Genomic DNA, 22,548 nt, shown 5'->3' with positions numbered 1-22,548 from the left:
ACACACACACACGGCAGATGACACACACACACACACGGCAGATGACACACACACACACACGGCAGATGACACACACACACACACACGGCAGATGACACACACACACACACACGGCAGATGACACACACACACACACACGGCAGATGACACACACACACACACACGGCAGATGACACACACACACACACACGGCAGATGACACACACACACACGGCAGATGACACACACACACACACGGCAGATGACACACACACACACACGGCAGATGACACACACACACACACGGCAGATGACACACACACACACACGGCAGATGACACACACACACGGCAGATGACACACACACACGGCAGATGACACACACACACACACGGCAGATGACACACACACACACACGGCAGATGACACACACACACACACACGGCAGATGACACACACGGCAGATGACACACACGGCAGATGACACACACGGCAGATGACACACACGGCAGATGACACACAGCAGATGACACACACGGCAGATGACACACAGCAGATGACACAGCAGATGACACACGGCAGATGACACACGGCAGATGACACACGGCAGATGACACACACGGCAGATGACACACACGGCAGATGACACACACGGCAGATGACACACACACACACGGCAGATGACACACACGGCAGATGACACACACGGCAGATGACACACACACACGGCAGATGACACACACACACAGCAGATGACACACACACACAGCAGATGACACACACACACAGCAGATGACACACACAGCAGATGACACACAGGCAGATGACACACAGCAGATGACACACAGCAGATGACACACAGCAGATGACACACAGCAGATGACACAGCAGATGACACACGGCAGATGACACACGGCAGATGACACACACGGCAGATGACACACACGGCAGATGACACACACGGCAGATGACACACACGGCAGATGACACACACGCACAGCAGATGACACACAGCAGATGACACAGCAGATGACACACACGGCAGATGACACACGGCAGATGACACACGGCAGATGACACACGGCAGATGACACACGGCAGATGACACACACGGCAGATGACACACACGGCAGATGACACACACGGCAGATGACACACACGGCAGATGACACACACGGCAGATGACACACACGGCAGATGACACACGGCAGACAACACACACGGCAGACGACACACACACACACACACACACACACACGGCAGACGACACACACACACACACACACACACGGCAGATGACACACACACACACACACGGCAGATGACACACGGCAGATGACACACACGGCAGATGACACACACGGCAGATGACACACACGGCAGATGACACACACGGCAGATGACACACACGGCAGATGACACACACGGCAGATGACACACACACACACACGGCAGATGACACACACACACACGGCAGATGACACACACACACACACGGCAGATGACACACACACACACACACGGCAGATGACACACACACACACACACACACGGCAGATGACACACACACACACACACACACGGCAGATGACACACACACACGGCAGATGACACACACACACACACGGCAGATGACACACGGCAGATGACACACGGCAGACGACACACACACACACACACACACACGGCAGACGACACACACACACACACACACACACGGCAGATGACACACACACACACACGGCAGATGACACACACACACACACGGCAGATGACACACACACACACACGGCAGATGACACACACACACACACGGCAGATGACACACACGGCAGATGACACACACGGCAGATGACACACACGGCAGATGACACACACGGCAGATGACACACACGGCAGATGACACACACGGCAGATGACACACACGGCAGATGACACACACGGCAGATGACACACACGGCAGATGACACACGGCAGATGACACACACACACACACACACGGCAGATGACACACACGGCAGATGACACACACACACACGGCAGATGACACACACACACGGCAGATGACACACACGGCAGATGACACACACGGCAGATGACACACACACACGGCAGATGACACACACACACAGCAGATGACACACACACACAGCAGATGACACACACACACAGCAGATGACACACACAGCAGATGACACACAGCAGATGACACACAGCAGATGACACACAGCAGATGACACACAGCAGATGACACAGCAGATGACACACACGGCAGATGACACACGGCAGATGACACACGGCAGATGACACACGGCAGATGACACACGGCAGATGACACACACGGCAGATGACACACACGGCAGATGACACACACGGCAGATGACACACACGGCAGATGACACACGGCAGACAACACACACGGCAGACGACACACACGGCAGACGACACACACACACACACACACACACACACGGCAGACGACACACACACACACACACACACGGCAGATGACACACACACACACACACACGGCAGATGACACACACACACACACACGGCAGATGACACACGGCAGATGACACACACGGCAGATGACACACACGGCAGATGACACACACGGCAGATGACACACACGGCAGATGACACACACGGCAGATGACACACACACACACGGCAGATGACACACACACACACACGGCAGATGACACACACACACACGGCAGATGACACACACACACACACGGCAGATGACACACACACACACACACGGCAGATGACACACACACACACACACACACGGCAGATGACACACACACACGGCAGATGACACACACACACGGCAGATGACACACACACACACACGGCAGATGACACACGGCAGATGACACACGGCAGACGACACACACACACACACACACACACGGCAGACGACACACACACACACACACACACACGGCAGATGACACACACACACACACGGCAGATGACACACACACACACACGGCAGATGACACACACACACACACGGCAGATGACACACACGGCAGATGACACACACGGCAGATGACACACACGGCAGATGACACACACGGCAGATGACACACACGGCAGATGACACACACGGCAGATGACACACACGGCAGATGACACACACGGCAGATGACACACACGGCAGATGACACACGGCAGATGACACACACACACACACACGGCAGATGACACACACGGCAGATGACACACACACACACGGCAGATGACACACACACACGGCAGATGACACACACGGCAGATGACACACACGGCAGATGACACACACACACACACACGGCAGATGACACACACGGCAGATGACACACGCACACACACACACACACACACGGCAGACGACACACACACACACACACACACGGCAGATGACACACACACACACACACACGGCAGATGACACACACACACACACACGGCAGATGACACACGGCAGATGACACACACGGCAGATGACACACACGGCAGATGACACACACGGCAGATGACACACACGGCAGATGACACACACGGCAGATGACACACACACACACACACGGCAGATGACACACACGGCAGATGACACACACGGCAGATGACACACACACACACGGCAGATGACACACACACACGGCAGATGACACACACGGCAGATGACACACACGGCAGATGACACACGACACACACACACGGCAGATGACACACACGGCAGATGACACACGCACACACACACACACACACACGGCAGACGACACACACACACACACACACACGGCAGATGACACACACACACACACACACACGGCAGATGACACACACACACACACACGGCAGATGACACACGGCAGATGACACACACGGCAGATGACACACACGGCAGATGACACACACGGCAGATGACACACACACGGCAGATGACACACACGGCAGATGACACACACACACACACACGGCAGATGACACACACGGCAGATGACACACGGCAGATGACACACACGGCAGATGACACACACGGCAGATGACACACACGCACAGCAGATGACACAGCAGATGACACACACGGCAGATGACACACGGCAGATGACACACGGCAGATGACACACGGCAGATGACACACACGGCAGATGACACACACGGCAGATGACACACACGGCAGATGACACACACGGCAGATGACACACACGGCAGATGACACACACGGCAGATGACACACACGGCAGATGACACACACGGCAGATGACACACACGGCAGATGACACACACGGCAGATGACACACGGCAGACGACACACACACACGGCAGACGACACACACACACGGCAGACGACACACACACACACACACACACACACACACGGCAGACGACACACACACACACACACACACACGGCAGATGACACACACACACACACACGGCAGATGACACACACACACACACGGCAGATGACACACACACACACACACGGCAGATGACACACACGGCAGATGACACACACGGCAGATGACACACACGGCAGATGACACACACGGCAGATGACACACACGGCAGATGACACACACGGCAGATGACACACACGGCAGATGACACACACACACACGGCAGATGACACACACACACACACGGCAGATGACACACACACACACACGGCAGATGACACACACACACACACGGCAGATGACACACACCACACACACACGGCAGATGACACACACGGCAGATGACACACACGGCAGATGACACACACACACGGCAGATGACACACGACACACGGCAGATGACACACACACACACACGGCAGATGACACACACGGCAGATGACCACACGGCAGATGACACACACACACACACACACACGGCAGACGACACACACACACGACACACACACACGGCAGATGACACACACACACACACGGCAGATGACACACACACACACACGGCAGATGACACACACACAACACACGGCAGATGACACACACGGCAGATGACACACACGGCAGATGACACACACGCAGATGACACACACGGCAGATGACACACACGGCAGATGACACACACGGCAGATGACACACACGGCAGATGACACACACGGCAGATGACACACACGGCAGATGACACACACGGCAGATGACACACACACACACACGGCAGATGACACACACACACACGGCAGATGACACACACACACGGCAGATGACACACACACACGGCAGATGACACACACACACACACGGCAGATGACACACACACACACGGCAGATGACACACACACACACGGCAGATGACACACACACGGCAGATGACACACACACACACACGGCAGATGACACACACACACACACGGCAGATGACACACACGGCAGATGACACACGGCAGATGACACACACACACACGGCAGATGACACACACACACACACGGCAGATGACACACACACACACACACGGCAGATGACACACACACACACGGCAGATGACACACACGCAGATGACACACACACACGGCAGATGACACACACACACGGCAGATGACACACACACACGGCAGATGACACACACACACGGCAGATGACACACACACACACACACGGCAGATGACACACACACACGGCAGATGACACACACGGCAGATGACACACACACACACACACACGGCAGATGACACACACACACACGGCAGATGACACACACACACACGGCAGATGACACACACACACACACGGCAGATGACACACACACACACGGCAGATGACACACACACACACACGGCAGATGACACACACACACGGCAGATGACACACACACACGGCAGATGACACACACACACGGCAGATGACACACACACACACACGGCAGATGACACACACACACACGGCAGATGACACACACACACGGCAGATGAGACACACACACACGGCAGATGACACACACACACACGGCAGATGACACACACGGCAGATGACACACACACACGGCAGATGACACACACACACACGGCAGATGACACACACACACGGCAGATGACACACACACACGGCAGATGACACACACACACGGCAGATGACACACACACGGCAGATGACACACACACACACACGGCAGATGACACACACACACACGGCAGATGACACACACACGGCAGATGACACACACACACGGCAGATGACACACACACACGGCAGATGACACACACACACACACGGCAGATGACACACACACACACGGCAGATGACACACACACACGGCAGATGAGACACACACACACGGCAGATGACACACACACACGGCAGATGACACACACGGCAGATGACACACACACACGGCAGATGACACACACACACACGGCAGATGACACACACACACGGCAGATGACACACACACACGGCAGATGACACACACACACGGCAGATGACACACACGGCAGATGACACACACACGGCAGATGACACACACGGCAGATGACACACACGGCAGATGACACACACGGCAGATGACACACACGGCAGATGACACACACGGCAGATGACACACACGGCAGATGACACACACGGCAGATGACACACACGGCAGATGACACACACGGCAGATGACACACACGGCAGATGACACACACGGCAGATGACACACACGGCAGATGACACACACGGCAGATGACACACACGGCAGATGACACACACGGCAGACACACACGGCAGATGACACACACAGCAGACACACACACAGCAGACACACACACAGCAGACACACACACAGCAGACACACACACAGCAGACACACACAGCAGACACACACACAGCAGACACACACAGCAGACACACACAGCAGACACACACACAGCAGACACACACACAGCAGACACACACACAGCAGACACACACACAGCAGACACACACACACAGCAGATGACACACACACACACGGCAGCAGGGAATGAGAGCAAGTCACGTGTCCGGCCGCACGTTCTGTTCGTCGCGCTGCACCGCACTGCCTCCCAGGATTCTCCCGGCGAGAAGAGATCGGTGTCACTAGATGAGGTGAGTGTGTATGTGATCCAATGTGTGTGCGATCCGATGTTTGCGTGTGTGTGATTTGATGTTTGCGTGTGTGTGTGTGTGTGTGAGATCGCTGCAGGTCCTGCCGCTCAGCATCAGGTAATCGCCGGGTGCCGCTGTGTATAATGAAGTGTCCTGCAGTATCTAACTTTTTTAGCTGCACGGACACTTCATTATTGATCCGGGACTAGGGCTTATATTTAAGCCTTTCTCCGGAAATGCTGAAAATCCCTGCTAGGGCTTATTTTTGGGGGAGGTCTTATTTTTGGAAACACACACACACACACACATACATATGTGCCCACGCTGTGGAAAATGCTGGGAATTTGCCGCTGATTTTTTGCGGAAATTCCACGGATTTTTCAAAAATCTGCAGCACAGCTACTCCCCAGCCTTTTTTTTATGGCATTTGGGAACTGCTATGCCCACGCTGCGTTTTTTATCCGCAGCAGAAATAATGTGGATTTCTCTGCGGAAAAATCAGCAGCATGTGAATTATTCCTGCGGATTTCTCCGTAGGGTCCCATACCTACCTGCCTTGATAGAAGACACCGGAGTCACTTTCTCCGTCCGGTGTACAGGAGCGTGGTGGATCCAGGTACAAGGAGGAAGAGATGGTGGGCGTGGCCTGCACGAGCTCCGGTCATGTGACAGCCGAAGCTAGTTCAGGCCCTCCCACCTTCTCCTGCACAGTGCAGCAGACGATTGAGTGACACGGCCGCCGGAAAGCGAGGTGCTGCGTGATGGAGGCAAGTATGAACTCCATCACTCCAGCACTTATTCTGCATTGAGGATGCAGTGCCGAAGCCATGGTACTGTATCCTCAATGCAGAAAGCCCGCACCATATCCGCAGGACATTCCACAAAAACCGCAGCATGGAAACAGACAAAGTTGTGCTGTGGATTTCTGGGAGGACCTGCGGAATGTCCTGTGGATATAACCGCAGGACACTGTCCCCGTGGGTACATAGCCTTAAAGGTCATATTGGAGTCACATCAGAATTCAGGACACCTCATGATGTAGCGTGAGGGGTCTTTACCAAAATGCCTCCACGAGCAGAGTTTGGTTTTTTTTTTAAACCATACCATTAAGTATCTGTATTTTTTACAGTAATAAAATGTTTAGTGGCCCCCCAGAGTATGAAGTTTTTAGCTTACATGTAGTGCACCCCTTACATCTTAAAATTGCACAAATCACATTCTGATGAGACTTCACAGTTGATGAAACATAAAATATTTTGAGATTTACCATTAGATAATATAAAATTCTGGACTAGGGCTGAGTGGATCCGTATTGTAAAAATCCGGATCCGCACGATTTCAAAGATTTCCGGATGCCAAATCCGGAATTCCGGGTGCAAGATCCGGATTCGGCACTAGGAAAAATAATTGAAAATAAAGAAAACCAGAAATAAAAGCGTTTCATACTTACTGAGACTTGGTATCATGGCGGCACACTGCTTCCGGGTCACGCATTTACTTCCTGTACTGTGCATCATATACACACAGCTTTCCATGTTTTCCCCGCTCACCCTCTAGTCTGCGATTGGTTGTAGGCAGACGCGCCCCCAGCCTGTGACAGTATCTGCTTGCTGTGCAGTCATCGTGGCTCTTATCTGCACAGCCTGCGGTCGCGCTCTATGGCCGCTGGCTATGTAGCAGAGCTGAGGCGGTGTGGGACCTAGTGTGGATTTCGTCAAAGCTGCAGGGTGTTGGGGTTAATAAAGATGTGAAGGAGGGTGTGTGTTTTGTACTTTATTCCAAATAAAGGATTTTTTTCTGTGTATTTACATTCATGTACAGGTTAGTGTGATGCAGGTATCCAAGACGCCTGTGCTATCACACTAACCTAGGGCTTAGCAGTGGTGCGCTGCTATTAACCCTTTATTACCCTGATTGCCACCGCTCCAGAGCTAGCAAGAAGAGCCGGTATTGCGCTGAGATTGTCAAATCTAATAGATGCGGGGGGGGGGGGGGGGGGGAAGAGCCCATCACCGGCACAGCCGTACACTTCTGACAGGAACGTGCATGTGTTTCTCGGAACATGCACACTCATGCTCAGAGCGCGGCAGGCCATGCTGGCTGATGTCATGTCACACTTATATGAGTGACAGCGCATCACTGCCACAGCCGCACACTTCTGACAGAAACGTGCATGTGTTTCTGAAAGACAATAACGTTCACCATACTGACCCACAGGCACTTGCACTGCTGTCCCCCTGCCCACAGACCGTCCTGCGGCCTGTGATTTGTTGCAGTCAGCTGACACTGCCACTCAGGGTGGGGGCGCGTCTAGCTGCAACCAATTACACGTACCGGTGGGAGAGCAAAACAATGAATATTGAATTGTCTGCTCTGAAAGTAAAAAGCGTGACTCGGAAGGAGTTTGCTGCCATGACACAGCCTCGGTGAGTATACTGCGCGCACTTCTACCCCCCCTATCACCTCCACAAACATTTTTTTAGTCTCTGGATTCTGGTCACCATAGACTTATAAGGCACTGGAATCCGGATTTTTGTTTAATCCAGCAGGTATCTGCCGGCTCAGGATTTTGGTGGATTCGATCAGCCCTATTCTGGACCTTATTAGCTGCTAGAACACACATCACAGCAAATTCCTGCACATTTCAGAAAACCTTTGGTTTTAAGCCTTTTGCCTTGATAATGCACATTTCAACCAGAAAATAACTTACTTGTTCTTTAGTCTGTGCTTTCTGTACAAAGTCACGACCAACTTTTATACGTGGCGAGAGGATTCCTCTAGTAAAATCATTAACATTAATTCCCAAAAGATGGCAAACCTTCTGAGCAGCTAAACAAAACATTAAAAGAAAAATTTGGTATTATTGAACCAAGCTGACATTATGTATTCTTATGAGCATCTTATTTAGGGCCTACATAGTCTTAACGTCTCATTATGCAAGCTCATCATTTTGCCTTCAACCATTTAATGTGGTATACTAAAATTCTTAAATTGCTTTAGACACCAAAATAAAATAGTCAATGGCAAACTTTATCTACTGACATTCTCTTGCAACAAGATGTGTAACATCCCAGTTAGCTCCCCAGAACAGCGATTTCCACTTTCTATGCAGCAGTTAGCTGCTCCCCTCACTCATTCTGAAGAGATGCAACAAAAAAAAAAAACAAAAACTGAATTCGTTACAGCAGAACTTGTGCTCCACTTGACTAATACTACACCTTCGCCATTTAACATAGCTGTCAGAAGAGAGCTGCCCTACCAGAAATGAGGACAGAAACTAAGGAGAATGCATTGCTCTTAACTGCTCAAGAGTCAACGTAAAAATACACTTGAAAGCTGTATCTCTGTCTCAAAAAATCATCCACTTCTACGTTGGGGGGTGAACATTTATACAGTGCTGGCCAAAAGTATTGGCACCCCTGCAATTGTTAGCTAATACTCAGTTTCTTCTTGAAAATGATTGCAAATCACAAATTCTTTGGTATTATTTATTCATTTAATTTGTCTTCAATGAAATAAAAAAAATAAATAAATAAAATTGTCAAAGCCAAATTGGATATAATTCCACACCAAACATAAAAGGGGGTGGACAAAAGTATTGGCACTGTTTGAAAAATCATGTGATGCTTCTCTAATTTGTGTAATTAACAGCACCTGTAACTTACCTGTGGCACCTAACAGGTGTTAGCAATAACTAAATCACACCTGCAGCCAGTTGACATGGATTAAAGTTGACTCAACCTCTGTCCTGTGTCCTTGTGTGCACCACATTGGTCTTCTTTCTTTTCTCCATGCTCAAAGAACTGTCTGAGGACTTGAGAATCCAAATTGTGAGGAAGCATGAGCAATCTCAAAGCTACAAGTCCATTTCCAAAGACCTGAAAGTTCCTGTGTCTACGGTGCGCAGTGTCATCAGGAAGCTTAAAGCCCATGGCACTGTGGCTAACCTCCCTAGATGTGGAAGGAAAAGAAAAATTGACGAGAGATTTCAACGCAAGATTGTGCGGATGGTGGATGAAGAACCTCGACTAACATCCGAACAAGTTTAAGCTGCCCTGCAGTCAGAGGGTACAACAGTGTCAACCCATACTATCAGTCGGCGTGTGAATGAAAAGGGACTGTATGGTAGGATACCCAGGAAGACCCCACTTCTTACCCTGAAACAAAAAAGCCAGGCTGGAGTTTGCCAAAACTTACTTGAGAAAGCCTAAAACGTTTTGGAAGAATGTTCTCTGGTCAGATGAGACAAAAGTAGAGCTTTTTGGGAAAAGCCATCAACATAAAGTTTACAGGAAAAAAAAGGCATTCAAAGAAAAGTACACAGTCCCTACAGTCAAACATGGCGGAGGTTCCCTGATGTTTTAGGGTTGCTTTGCTGCCTCTGGCACTGGACTGCTTGACCGTGTGCATGGCATTATGAAGTCTGAAGACTCAACAAATTTTGTAGCAAAATGTAGGGCCCAGTGTAAGAAAGCTGGATCTTCCTCAGAGGTCATGGGTCTTCCAGCAGGACAAATGACCCAAAACACTTCAAAAAGCACTAGAAAATGGTTTGAGAGAAAGCACTGGAGACTACTAAAGTGGCCAGCAATGAGTCCAGACCTGAATCCCATAGAACACCTGTGGAGAAATCTCAAAATGGCAGTTTGGAGAAGGCACCCCTTCAAATCTCAGGGACCTGGAGCAGTTTGCCAAAGAAGAATGGTCTAAAATTCCAGCAGAGCATTGTAAGAAACTCAATGATGGTTAACGTAAGCGCTTGTTCACAGTTATTTTGGTTAAAGGTTGTTCAACCAAGTATTAGGCTAAGGGTGCCAATACTTTTGTCTGGCCCATTTTTGGAGTTGTGTGAAATGATCAATGATTTGATTTTTGTTTCATTCTCTTGTGTTTTTTCATTGCACGCAAAATAAAAGATAATACCAAAGAATTTGTGATTGCAATCATTTTCAGGAAGAAACTGAGTATTATCTGACAGAATTGCAGGTGTGCCAATACTTTTGGCCAGCATTGTACATAACTGCCAAAAAGCAATCACGTGTCCTAATGAATATACATAAGCAAAATAGTTTAGGGGACCACAATTGCACCTATAATAACCTGCAAGACATCGGTATGTGCAGTGTATTATACATACAAGTATCAAATAGGGATAGAAAGATGGCAGTCAGAGGGCACACTTCTAGCAGCAGCATGCATCAAGCCTCTGGAGCCAATGCTTAGCATTGCACATGGCAATCTTAGAAAATTGGGTGCAATTAAGTGCAGTCCATTACATATACTCAGTCCGTCAGCCATTCATGCACAGCAGATTATATCTTGCTAATTATAAACTCTAATGTTTACAATGGACACGCAAAGTTACACTATGTCCGCTGTAAAGCACTGGTATGTAGATTTTTTTTCCTTTCAATAAAAAAGGAGCAGAAAACACAAAGGCGAGCACAAATACTTTAACCCCTTAACAACCGCGGGCAGTAATATTACGTCCTAGTGGTCATAGTTTTACTGCCCGCGGTCTGCCGCCGGCAGCATGCCGCGATCGGCGCACATCTCCGCTGATTTTCACAACTGAGTTGTGTGCCTGATAGGCACGAGCAGAATCGTTCTCTGCTTGTGCGGTTTAACCCCTTAAATGGCGCTGTCAATATGTGACAGCGCCATTATAATGGCATCAGCAGTAAACATTTACTTACCGCCCGATGCCGGAAGTCACGTGATGTGATCACGTGACTTGCGGTGGTTGTCATGGTAGCACGACTTTTGTAGCTCACAAATTACTTTCGGTTTCACTCGGCCCAGAGCTGAGTGAGGCAGAAAATTAGCATATCTGCTGTTTACAGCTGTATGGCTGTGATCAGCAGATATGGCAGAGCGATCGGATTGTTAATCCATATAGCCCCCTAGGGGGACAAGTAAAATAAAAAAAATTAAAAACAAAAAAAAAAAAAGAAGTTCAAATTACCCCCCTTTCGCCCCATTGAAAATTAAAGAGTTAAACACATTTGGTATCGCTGCGTTTAGAAATGCCCAATCAAAATATAAAATCAATTAATCTGATCAGTAATTATAATTATTAATATTATAGTAAACGGCATAGCGACAAATTTTAAACTCCAAAATTAAATTTTTTTGGTTGCCACAAATTTTGCGCAAAATGCAATAACAGGCAATCAAAGGATAGCATCTGCGCAAAAATGTTACTGTTAAAGTCAGCTCGAGACAAAAAAATAAGCAGTCACAGCCATAGATAGTGAAAAATGAGAACCCTACGGGTCACTGAATATGGCGTAAAAGGTGCACCACTTTTTTCGGACAAACATCCGATTTTTTTTTAATCCCTTATATAAAAGTAAACCTATACATGTTTGGTGTCTATGAACTCGCACTGACCTGAGGCACTGAGGCATCACACACATCAGTTTTACCATATAGTTAACTCCGTGAATAAAATATCTCAAACACAATAGTGCTATCGCACTTTTTTTTTGCCATTTTTCCGCATTTGCAATTTGTTTGCAGTTTTCCAGTACACTATATGGTAAAACTCATCTAAAAGTACAGCTCATTCCGCAAAAAATGAGCCCTCACATGAGCATATTGACTGAAAAATATAAACGTTATGTCTCGGAATAGCGGGGAAAAAAAAAACAAAAATAAAAACGAAAAATCGTCCAGTCGTAGAGGGGTTAAATTTAGGTCAAAGTTTTAAGATGCAGTTTAGAAATAAAAATTAAATTGTCAAATAATGGACTTTATACCAGTGTTATCAGGCATGGAAGCCTGATCGGTGTTTCGCTCCTTCTTGAATGCAATGTTGCCCAGCTGCAGCACACCAGACACAACCTTCAGCAATCCTAAGAAAAAAAAAAAAAAATACAAAAAAAAAAAAAAGTCAAAATTAAAAGAAGTCCATTTTTTTTGCACATATGGAAATGTAGCATTGCTATTCTAGCGGTTTATTAAATTACAACCACTTAGGTTACATCTATACACCACCAGTCCCCTCCATCACAGGAAGATGGGTCAGGGTAGCACATGTATAGACAACATCACCTGTCTACATATTACCCAAAGCCTTCTTTGCGGCAAAAGAAAGTTTAACTTTTTTTTCCAGAGCAGAACATAATACAAGAACAAGCTGTGGTAGGATTGGCTTCTTTGAGACAGTTTATTAAATCCGGGCCATTTCTGCTTTATATAGGAGTAGAGATTTAGTAGACATGACTTGTGCTGCATCCTGAGGTGTACAGCGGTCACTGATGCCTCAGAGGTTGGGGGGGATACTTTACATGCTTTTTTTTTTATAATTCTGACTAGTGTTACTGAGGTAACAACTCCGGAAAGTTTCAGATCCCAGTGATTGAGGTTTTTCTATTATGCGTGGTATTTCATGTTGGTGATGAACTTGTCAATATTTGCATATATTGGGGGGGGGGGGGGGGGGGGGGAACCAACACAATTTGAAAATTATACAACACACACACACACACACACACACACACACACACACACACACACACACACACACACAAAAAGAATGGGCTCCTGGAAGCACAGATGTTCCTAGAATAGTTTTCAGGCTCCGTATACATCCCCCCCTTAAGTGCCAGAAAAACCAAAACCCCTTTAAGTGACCCCATTTTGAAAATTACACTTCTCTGGGAAATTTATCTACTGCTGCAGTAACGATTCCATGTGAGTTTTGTAGACAAAAGCAACAATGGATGTTGCAGATGAAAGTAGCAATTCTGCCATTGTAGTGCCCAGTACATTGTAGCGTTCATACATTTGTGTCAAAGTCCTGCTTCTGGACACGCACCCTGTAAATTAAGAGGGCTCTCCTGACTATAGTAATGCCAAATCGTGACGCTAAATGTTTTGGCACACTGTGGGGCCGCATTTTGATTTGGGAGTGTAGGTTTTGCTGGATTTGTTTGTTGGGTCGCATGGGTGGAGCCATAGTGCCTTTACAGAGCCTGTTACCAGAAATGTGAAAATCCAGTTTCCATTGACAGAGGACAGACCTGAGGAAGGGGGGGGGGGATCTGTTTAGGTTTTTTTGATGGATTAAGTTGAAGCTTTTATTGGGAACATTTTGGATCACATCTATCCTGAGCCCTACACTGAGCATTTACATTGCTGTTTTCATTTATATCTCAGATGGGATTCAGACTACACTACCAAGGGATCTATTCACTATAATGAGGCAGCAGAGTTAGGCTATGTGCCCACGGGGAAGTGTCATTCGGTTATATCCACAGGAGCTCCCAGAAATCCGCAGCACAACTTTGTCTGTTTACATGGTGCGGTTTCTTTGCGGAATGTCCTGCGGATATGGTGCGGGCATTCTGCATTGAGGATACAGTACCATGGCTTCTGCACTGCATCCTCAATGCAGAACAAGTGCTGGAGTGATCGGGGGAGTTTATACTTGCCTCCATCACACAGCACTTCTCTCCGGCTGTGTGTCAGCGTCTGCACTGTGCAGGAGAAGGTGGGCGGGCCTGAACTACCTGGCTGTCACATGACCGGAGTTCGTGCAGGCCCCACCCACCTCCTCCTTCCTGCTCCTGGCTCCACCGCGCTCCTGTGCACGGAGGGAAAGTGACAGGTATCTGCCATCAAGTCGGGACCAAGGCAGATTTCCGCAGGAATAATTGACATTCAGTTATGTGCGGCTGCGGGATATCCGCAGCATATTCCGCAACCGCACATACCGCAGCGTGGACACAGCACTCCCCATGTCCCATAGGATAACCTGGGGAGTGTACTTGCTAAAACCTGCAGATATATCTGGAAAATACAAGATAAATCCGCAGGTTTTCCGCGGCAAAATCTGCAGAAGCAAGCTCCCGTGGGCACTTAGACTTACTCTGGACTTCATTTGGCCTCTGTTCAGCCATGTTCTTTTCATAAGTGCACAAATCTGTGCAAGCACTCTTACATTTTACTGAAAAGAAATACCGCCGGATCAAAAAGGCAGTACAAAATGACTCCCTCTGATTTCTAGGGAATCTTGCATTTCAGAGATTTACACTATTCACCGTGTGATAAGAGATTAGACAGTTTTATTCTTTGGGTCGTTGCAATTTCAGCCATGTCAGATTTAACTAAGTTTTGGATCACCATATTTTGAGACCTATAATTTCTCTAGATTTCAGCCAATACTCATGTGAGGGCTTCTTTTTTCCAGGAAGAGTTTTTATTGGTACCATTATCAGGGACAGTTCATTTTTTGGATAGTTTTTTTTATTCAGCTTTTGGTGGGAGGTAAAATGAACATTAAACAGCAAGTCAGGATTTAGATGCATCTGTAGTGCCCCTGAGACTGGTCACTACAGGGTATTGTATGTATTTTATAAATGTCCTTCCAACCTGGGCAGGAGGAGGTGAAAGTCTTATAAATTTCGGTTTTGCATCACACAGCCTTGCAAACAGACAGCAGGTGCCTCACACAGAGACCAGGGGAATTTCCGGTGACCATAACAGGCTGGAACATTCCTCAGGTGGGGGCATGAGCAGAAGTGAGTTACAGAACAAACAGTTTAGTTTCACTTTACTTCAGAACATCTCGAGAGACCAGATAGAGTGGATGCACAGTGAGCAGCTCCATGGGGGAGCTCCCTTAGGGAGGCAGAGCAGCAGAACAAGGTCCAGACCGGTGCATACACCCTTCTCTCACCTAGGACCGGGCTGGTGGATGGCTGAGGGCCCCCAAGCTGAGAGCGGATCCAGGTGGGTCCTGGATGCCGCCAGTTAGGAGGTTCCCGGTCCATTAGCCAGCAGAGGGGACAGCCACACAAGAGAACAAAAGGAGGGAGCCCACAGACTGCCCTAGCAGACTTCGACCTCTGCCCTGCCTGGGATCGACCAGAGCTCATTCAGTAAGGACCAGCATCCTGGGTGTGACAGACCTGTGAGTAAAAGATCTGAAACCTGCAACCAAGTGACGGACTGTCATCGCCTTGCACTCCGGCGATTCCTAGTCCCCAGTCCTCTCTCCCGGGGGTCGCTCCGCCTGTGGGGAGTCTTATCATTCCAGCTGCACCCAAACATCTTCTGCAGCGAGGTCCCTGCAACAGCGGCATAATCCCTGGCCGCATACCACATGTGGCATAGTCTACATCTGTTCCACTCCTGGATGAGGAAAGGTCGGAGGAAGGGTCCGCAGCGGCGGAAGCCGGGACCCCAGTCACCACCGTAACCGGTGACAACTTCTCCAGGAACAATACTTGCTTGCCCTTTTTACTGTGCACCACATGGCCACGGAATCGGGCCAGGCCACGACCTCTGCAAACCACTAGCCCGGAGACTGGTATACCAGGTTAAGACTTTTTTTTCCCGGCAGTATGATGAAAAAGCATTTTTTTGCCATTCCTTTTCCCCTACACTGTTCACTGAAGGTTAAATAGTGTGACAGTTTTATAGATTGGGTCATTCCAGACGAGTCAATAGCAATTGTGTACTTTTAGTTTTTACATGAAAACGTATTTGCATAATATGTTCCACTTTTACTTTTAGTGTGTTAATATTTTTACAGGTTTTTTCACCCCTCTTTTCTACTTAGCCACCCTATGGGACTAACTTAGTATTTTTGCTGGTGTACTGTATTGCCATGCATAAGCATGGCAATACAGTACACCTGTCAATGCTGCACTGACAGATCGCATATAAAACTGTTGCAGGCTGGGCAACGTACGTAGACCCTGAGGTCTTCATTTGACCTCCAGCTGCCATGACAACCGTCTGCCCTCTTCCCCCCAATATCATGTAAATGGGTGCCAGGGGGATAAAAGGAGCACACTACCCCCAAGCCCTGCGCTTGTCTTGGTTGTGTATCAAAAAAAGATTTTTTTTATAGAAAAATTTAGAAAAAAAAAAAACTGCATGCGGTTCCCCCAGTTTTGATCCATGATCAGCCATGATTAAGCTTAAGGCTCTGTGCGCACTGGGAAATGAAATTTCCTTGAGAAAATTCCGCATGCTCTCAAAGATTACCGCACCCGCGGTAAAAAACCGCGGAAACCGCACCCGAAAACCGCATGCGGTTTGCCGCGGTATTATTCGCGGTATTGCCGCGGTGTTGCCGCGTGCGGGTTGCGATGTGCTTTATTGCATTCAATGCAATAAAGCACATTGAAAAAAAAAAAAAAAAGTCATTTAATTCTGAGATAGTAGACAGAAGAATAGATAGAGGGATAGATAGATAGACAGAGGGATAGATAGAAGGATAGATAGAGGACAGATCGCTGCATTTCCCACGGTCGGCAGTGAGTTCACATTACCGGCCGTGGGAAATGACCGGTAATTACCTCTGCTGTCTCCTGCATTCATTCAGCGCTGTGTCTGTGACAGTCGCGACTGGATGTCAGCAGTGCAGGACCCTGTGGATTATGCCGGAGCTGTGTGGATTACGCCGGAGCTTTGGTACGGGAGGGGTTAATAAAATGGTGAACGAGGCTTGTTGGTTTTATTTAAAATAAAGGATTTTTCTGTCTGTGTTTTTTTCACTTTACTTATGGGTTGATCATGTCAGCTGTCACATAGACGCTGCCATGATCAAGCCTGGGGTTAATGGCGGTGGTCCCCCACCATCATTAACCCCTTGTATTACCTTGCCACCACTGCTACACGGTGGCAAGAAGAGCCGAGGACACGCCGGCATTGCCGCATATTGCATGCGACCGTGCCGGGGCAGCTGCGGCTGATATTCTCGGCTGCCGGAGGGGGAGTGAGGCGGGGGACATTATCCCTGCCCCTCTCCCTCCCCAGCCTGAGAATACCGGGCCGCCGCTGTGTGCTTACCTCGGCTGGAAGGTAAATATGCAGCGGAGCCCACGTTCTTTTTTTTCTATATTTCCGTTTTCTTTCTATGTGTGTTCTATGTGTCTGTGTCTATGTGTTCTATGTGGTCTGTGTCTATGTGTTCTATGTCTGGTGTGTGTGTGTGTGTGTGTGTGTGTGTGTGTGTGTGTGTGTGTGTGTATGTGTGTGTGTATGTGTGTGTGTATGATCTGTGTGTGTGTGATCTGTGTGTGTGATCTGTGTGTGTGATCTGTGTGTGTGATCTGTGTGTGTGATCTGTGTGTGTGATCTGTGTGTGTGATCTGTGTGTGTGATCTGTGTGTGTGATCTGTGTGTGTGATCTGTGTGTGTGATCTGTGTGTGTGATCTGTGTGTGTGATCTGTGTGTGTGATCTGTGTGTGTGATCTGTGTGTGTGATCTGTGTGTGTGATCTGTGTGTGTGATCTGTGTGTGTGATCTGTGTGTGTGATCTGTGTGTGTGATCTGTGTGTGTGATCTGTGTGTGTGATCTGTGTGTGTGATCTGTGTGTGTGATCTGTGTGTGTGATCTGTGTGTGTGATCTGTGTGTGTGATCTGTGTGTGTGATCTGTGTGTGTGATCTGTGTGTGTGATCTGTGTGTGTGATCTGTGTGTGTGATCTGTGTGTGTGATCTGTGTGTGTGATCTGTGTGTGTGATCTGTGTGTGTGATCTGTGTGTGTGATCTGTGTGTGTGATCTGTGTGTGTGATCTGTGTGTGTGATCTGTGTGTGTGATCTGTGTGTGTGATCTGTGTGTGTGATCTGTGTGTGTGATCTGTGTGTGTGATCTGTGTGTGTGATCTGTGTGTGTTTACTCTCTGCTCCACTTCCTCTTCCTGTAATGACATCACTTCCCTGCAAAACCGCAAGCAAGTGATGTACATTACCGGAGGTAAACCGCGAAATACCGCAGGGAATAACGCAGGAAAACGCAGTGAACCGCACAGAATTTGCTGCCTGCGTTATTCCCTGCGGGATTTCATGATTAACCTTGAGTCAATGGAGTGAAATCCCGCAGCGACATGCGGAAAAGTAGTGACATGCACTTGTTTTTGCTGCGGGATTCCCGCAGCAAAACAAGCAGCTGTCAAATTCCGCCCAGTGCGCACAGGATTTTTTTTCTCCATAGGATTTGCTGGTGATTCACTGCAGAGATGTTATTAACATTTTCTGCAGCGAAACATGCAGCAAATCCGCGGCAAAATCCGGTAAGTGCGCACATAGCCTAACAGCTGGGGGCTGGTATTCTCAGCCTGGGGAGTTCTATAGTTATTGGGACCCCCCCAGGCTAAGAGTAGCAGCGTACAGTCGCCTTGGAATGGTCACATCCATTAGATACGACAAGGCCTGCGCTTTATCCAGATCTTCCCTATTACCCTGGTGCGGTAGCAATCGGGATAATATAAGAGGTCAATAACAGCCCCCAGCTGTCACTAAGCTGTAGATTAGTGATTGATGGGGGAAGGGAGAGGTGGCATAGATGCCTGCCATTACTAATCTAAGTGTAAAAATTCCAAATAATTCAAATGACCCAAATTCTCATGAAAAACATTAAATTCTTTATTATTTTATTAAACAAACACACAAGAAAAATATTAAAAAGATGGATTATATAAAAATATCCTGGGTTCAACAAGTGTTAATTTTTCTTTTTTTAAAATATTGTACATTATAAATTCACAGGTTCATAACACTTTTTTTAACAAATTTTTGTACATATGTTTTTGTGAGGTTGGTCTCCTGTAAAAGTATTCAACCCCTAATCCGCCCGCATCGAGGTAAATTATAATATATAATTTGTTATCTATAGGAAAGTGCTAGTGCATTAGCATACAGCTAAAAATAAACAATTTAAGAGACCAAAGATACATGAGATGAATTAGGGGTTGAATAGTTTAGTGTAGCAGGCGTAGCAGAGCCAGGACAGTCGTGGGACGTTATGTGGATTACGGTGGAATGTCAAGGGTCTTTTTGGGGTTAAAGAAGAGAAATAGGATGCTTTATTTTATATCAAAGGCTTTTTTTCTGCATTTGTTTATTTTTCACTTATAGGATTAGTGATTGGGGAGGGGGGGGGGTTGTCTCAGTAACTGTCACTAATTCTGGGTTTGATGACAGTTGTGCACTGTCATTAACCTCTATTGCCACTGCACCAGTACAATCAGGATGCACCGGCCTTGTTGAATCTAGTGGAGGCGACAATTCCAGGGTTGCTGTAGGCAGCGATTCTTAGCCTGGGGTGGGATGAGGGGTAGGTCCCAATAACCATGGGACTCCCCAGGGTGAGAAGACCAGCCCCCGGCTGTTGGCCTTTATCCACCACACCTACTGCCAGTCCACATTATACGCATATATAGCCTGGGTCTCAGCTTCCCATACACGGTAAGTTTTTTAACTGCATGAGAGGACACACACAAGCTAGGGACCCCAACGTAGAGAAATACTATGGCGTAGTGTTGGGGCTCTATTGCATTTATCAATTCAATAGCTAAATTTCTCTTTATTCATATGTTCATGGCAGTAATGCAGATTCCATTTTCATATTTTCATTCTTACATATAGCTATTGGATTTTATGTCAGTGTTCACACAGCAGTTTCTGCTATTACATGTATTCCCCTTACATAGTCACTGGTGTGCATACCTTCTCTCCATATAGTGTAGATTTTTTAGGTTTTTGCACCCAGTTCAGACTCAGAATTTGTGTTTCAGATGTTATTTCTTTATTGGCCTTTATCATGGCTGATCAAAATTGGGAGGGGGGGACACATGCCATTTAAAATATATTATAAAAAAAAAAAAAAAAAAAGCTGCATCTAGATTGACCAGGGTCTTTTTTCAACCAATGCCACTGTGGTTTCTTTATTTTGATACACAGCCAAGATAAGTGCAGGGCTCGGGGCTGCAGCCTGTAGCGTATGCTTTATCTGTGCTGGGTATCATAATATGGGGAACCCTATGACAATTGTTTTAATTAGTTTTGCACCGCGATACTGACCCGCAGAGAGTGCCTGTGGTTTGTTGCACTCAGATGCTGACAAACAGGCTGGGGGCGCATTTGACTGCAACTAATCACAGACACTAGGATGGCCGATGTGCGGGGAAAGCAGTGCATATGGATGAGCGACCTAGAAAGTGAAGAAGCAGTGTGGGAGCAGCGTCCTGCTGCACGGGAGCAGTGCAAGGCATTCTCTAGAATCCCGGTTCCAAATCCAGCACCTGGGCACCTTTGAAACCACGCAGATCCAGACTTTTATACAGTCTGGGTCCGCCCAAAACTACCCAGGACACAACATGAAACACGACTGATTTAGAAAGTCAATCTTTGTCTTATGCAAACCATACTGCAGAATGCAGTTCAGCTAATGTCTCCACCACTGCCTTATTATATGGTCTGTCACATTGTATTGCGAGTTTAAAAAAGTGGTGTTTCCTTAATATTTGGCCCCAGATGTAGTTGTCTTGCTTTAGCTATTGTACTGTTGACAAGATGCCGGCGTCATAGTCAGTGAGCTCAGTGGGTTTGAAGGGTTTTTCTGTCTACACCGAGCTCAACAATAGGAATTTGCTGCCCTGCTGACAGGTCAGACTGGTAGCAGGGGCAGACTCCTCAGTGGCACAGGGGAAGGTACATCACTGATTTTTTAACAAACCGCGACCAGGGTCATACATAGTCTGAAAGCACTAA

General features: G+C 47.7%; 1 protein-coding gene across 1 annotated transcript in view; it reads right to left on the bottom strand.

The window, feature by feature from the left end:
- MYH9 (myosin heavy chain 9) overlaps positions 1-22,548 on the bottom strand; it is a 329,257-nt gene that overhangs the window by 199,419 nt on the left and 107,290 nt on the right. The window contains exons 10-11 of the mRNA XM_075321969.1: positions 13,794-13,889; positions 9,743-9,861 (exon numbers count right to left, since the gene is read on the bottom strand). Of these exons, the coding sequence (XP_075178084.1) occupies positions 9,743-9,861; positions 13,794-13,889 (215 nt within the window). The remainder of the gene's footprint in view (positions 1-9,742; positions 9,862-13,793; positions 13,890-22,548) is intronic.

The sequence above is a fragment of the Anomaloglossus baeobatrachus genome, chromosome 8, assembly GCF_048569485.1.
Source record: "Anomaloglossus baeobatrachus isolate aAnoBae1 chromosome 8, aAnoBae1.hap1, whole genome shotgun sequence".
NCBI lineage: Eukaryota > Metazoa > Chordata > Amphibia > Anura > Aromobatidae > Anomaloglossus > Anomaloglossus baeobatrachus.
Note: the sequence above shows the minus strand (reverse complement) of the source record. Positions and strands in the feature narration are given on the sequence as shown.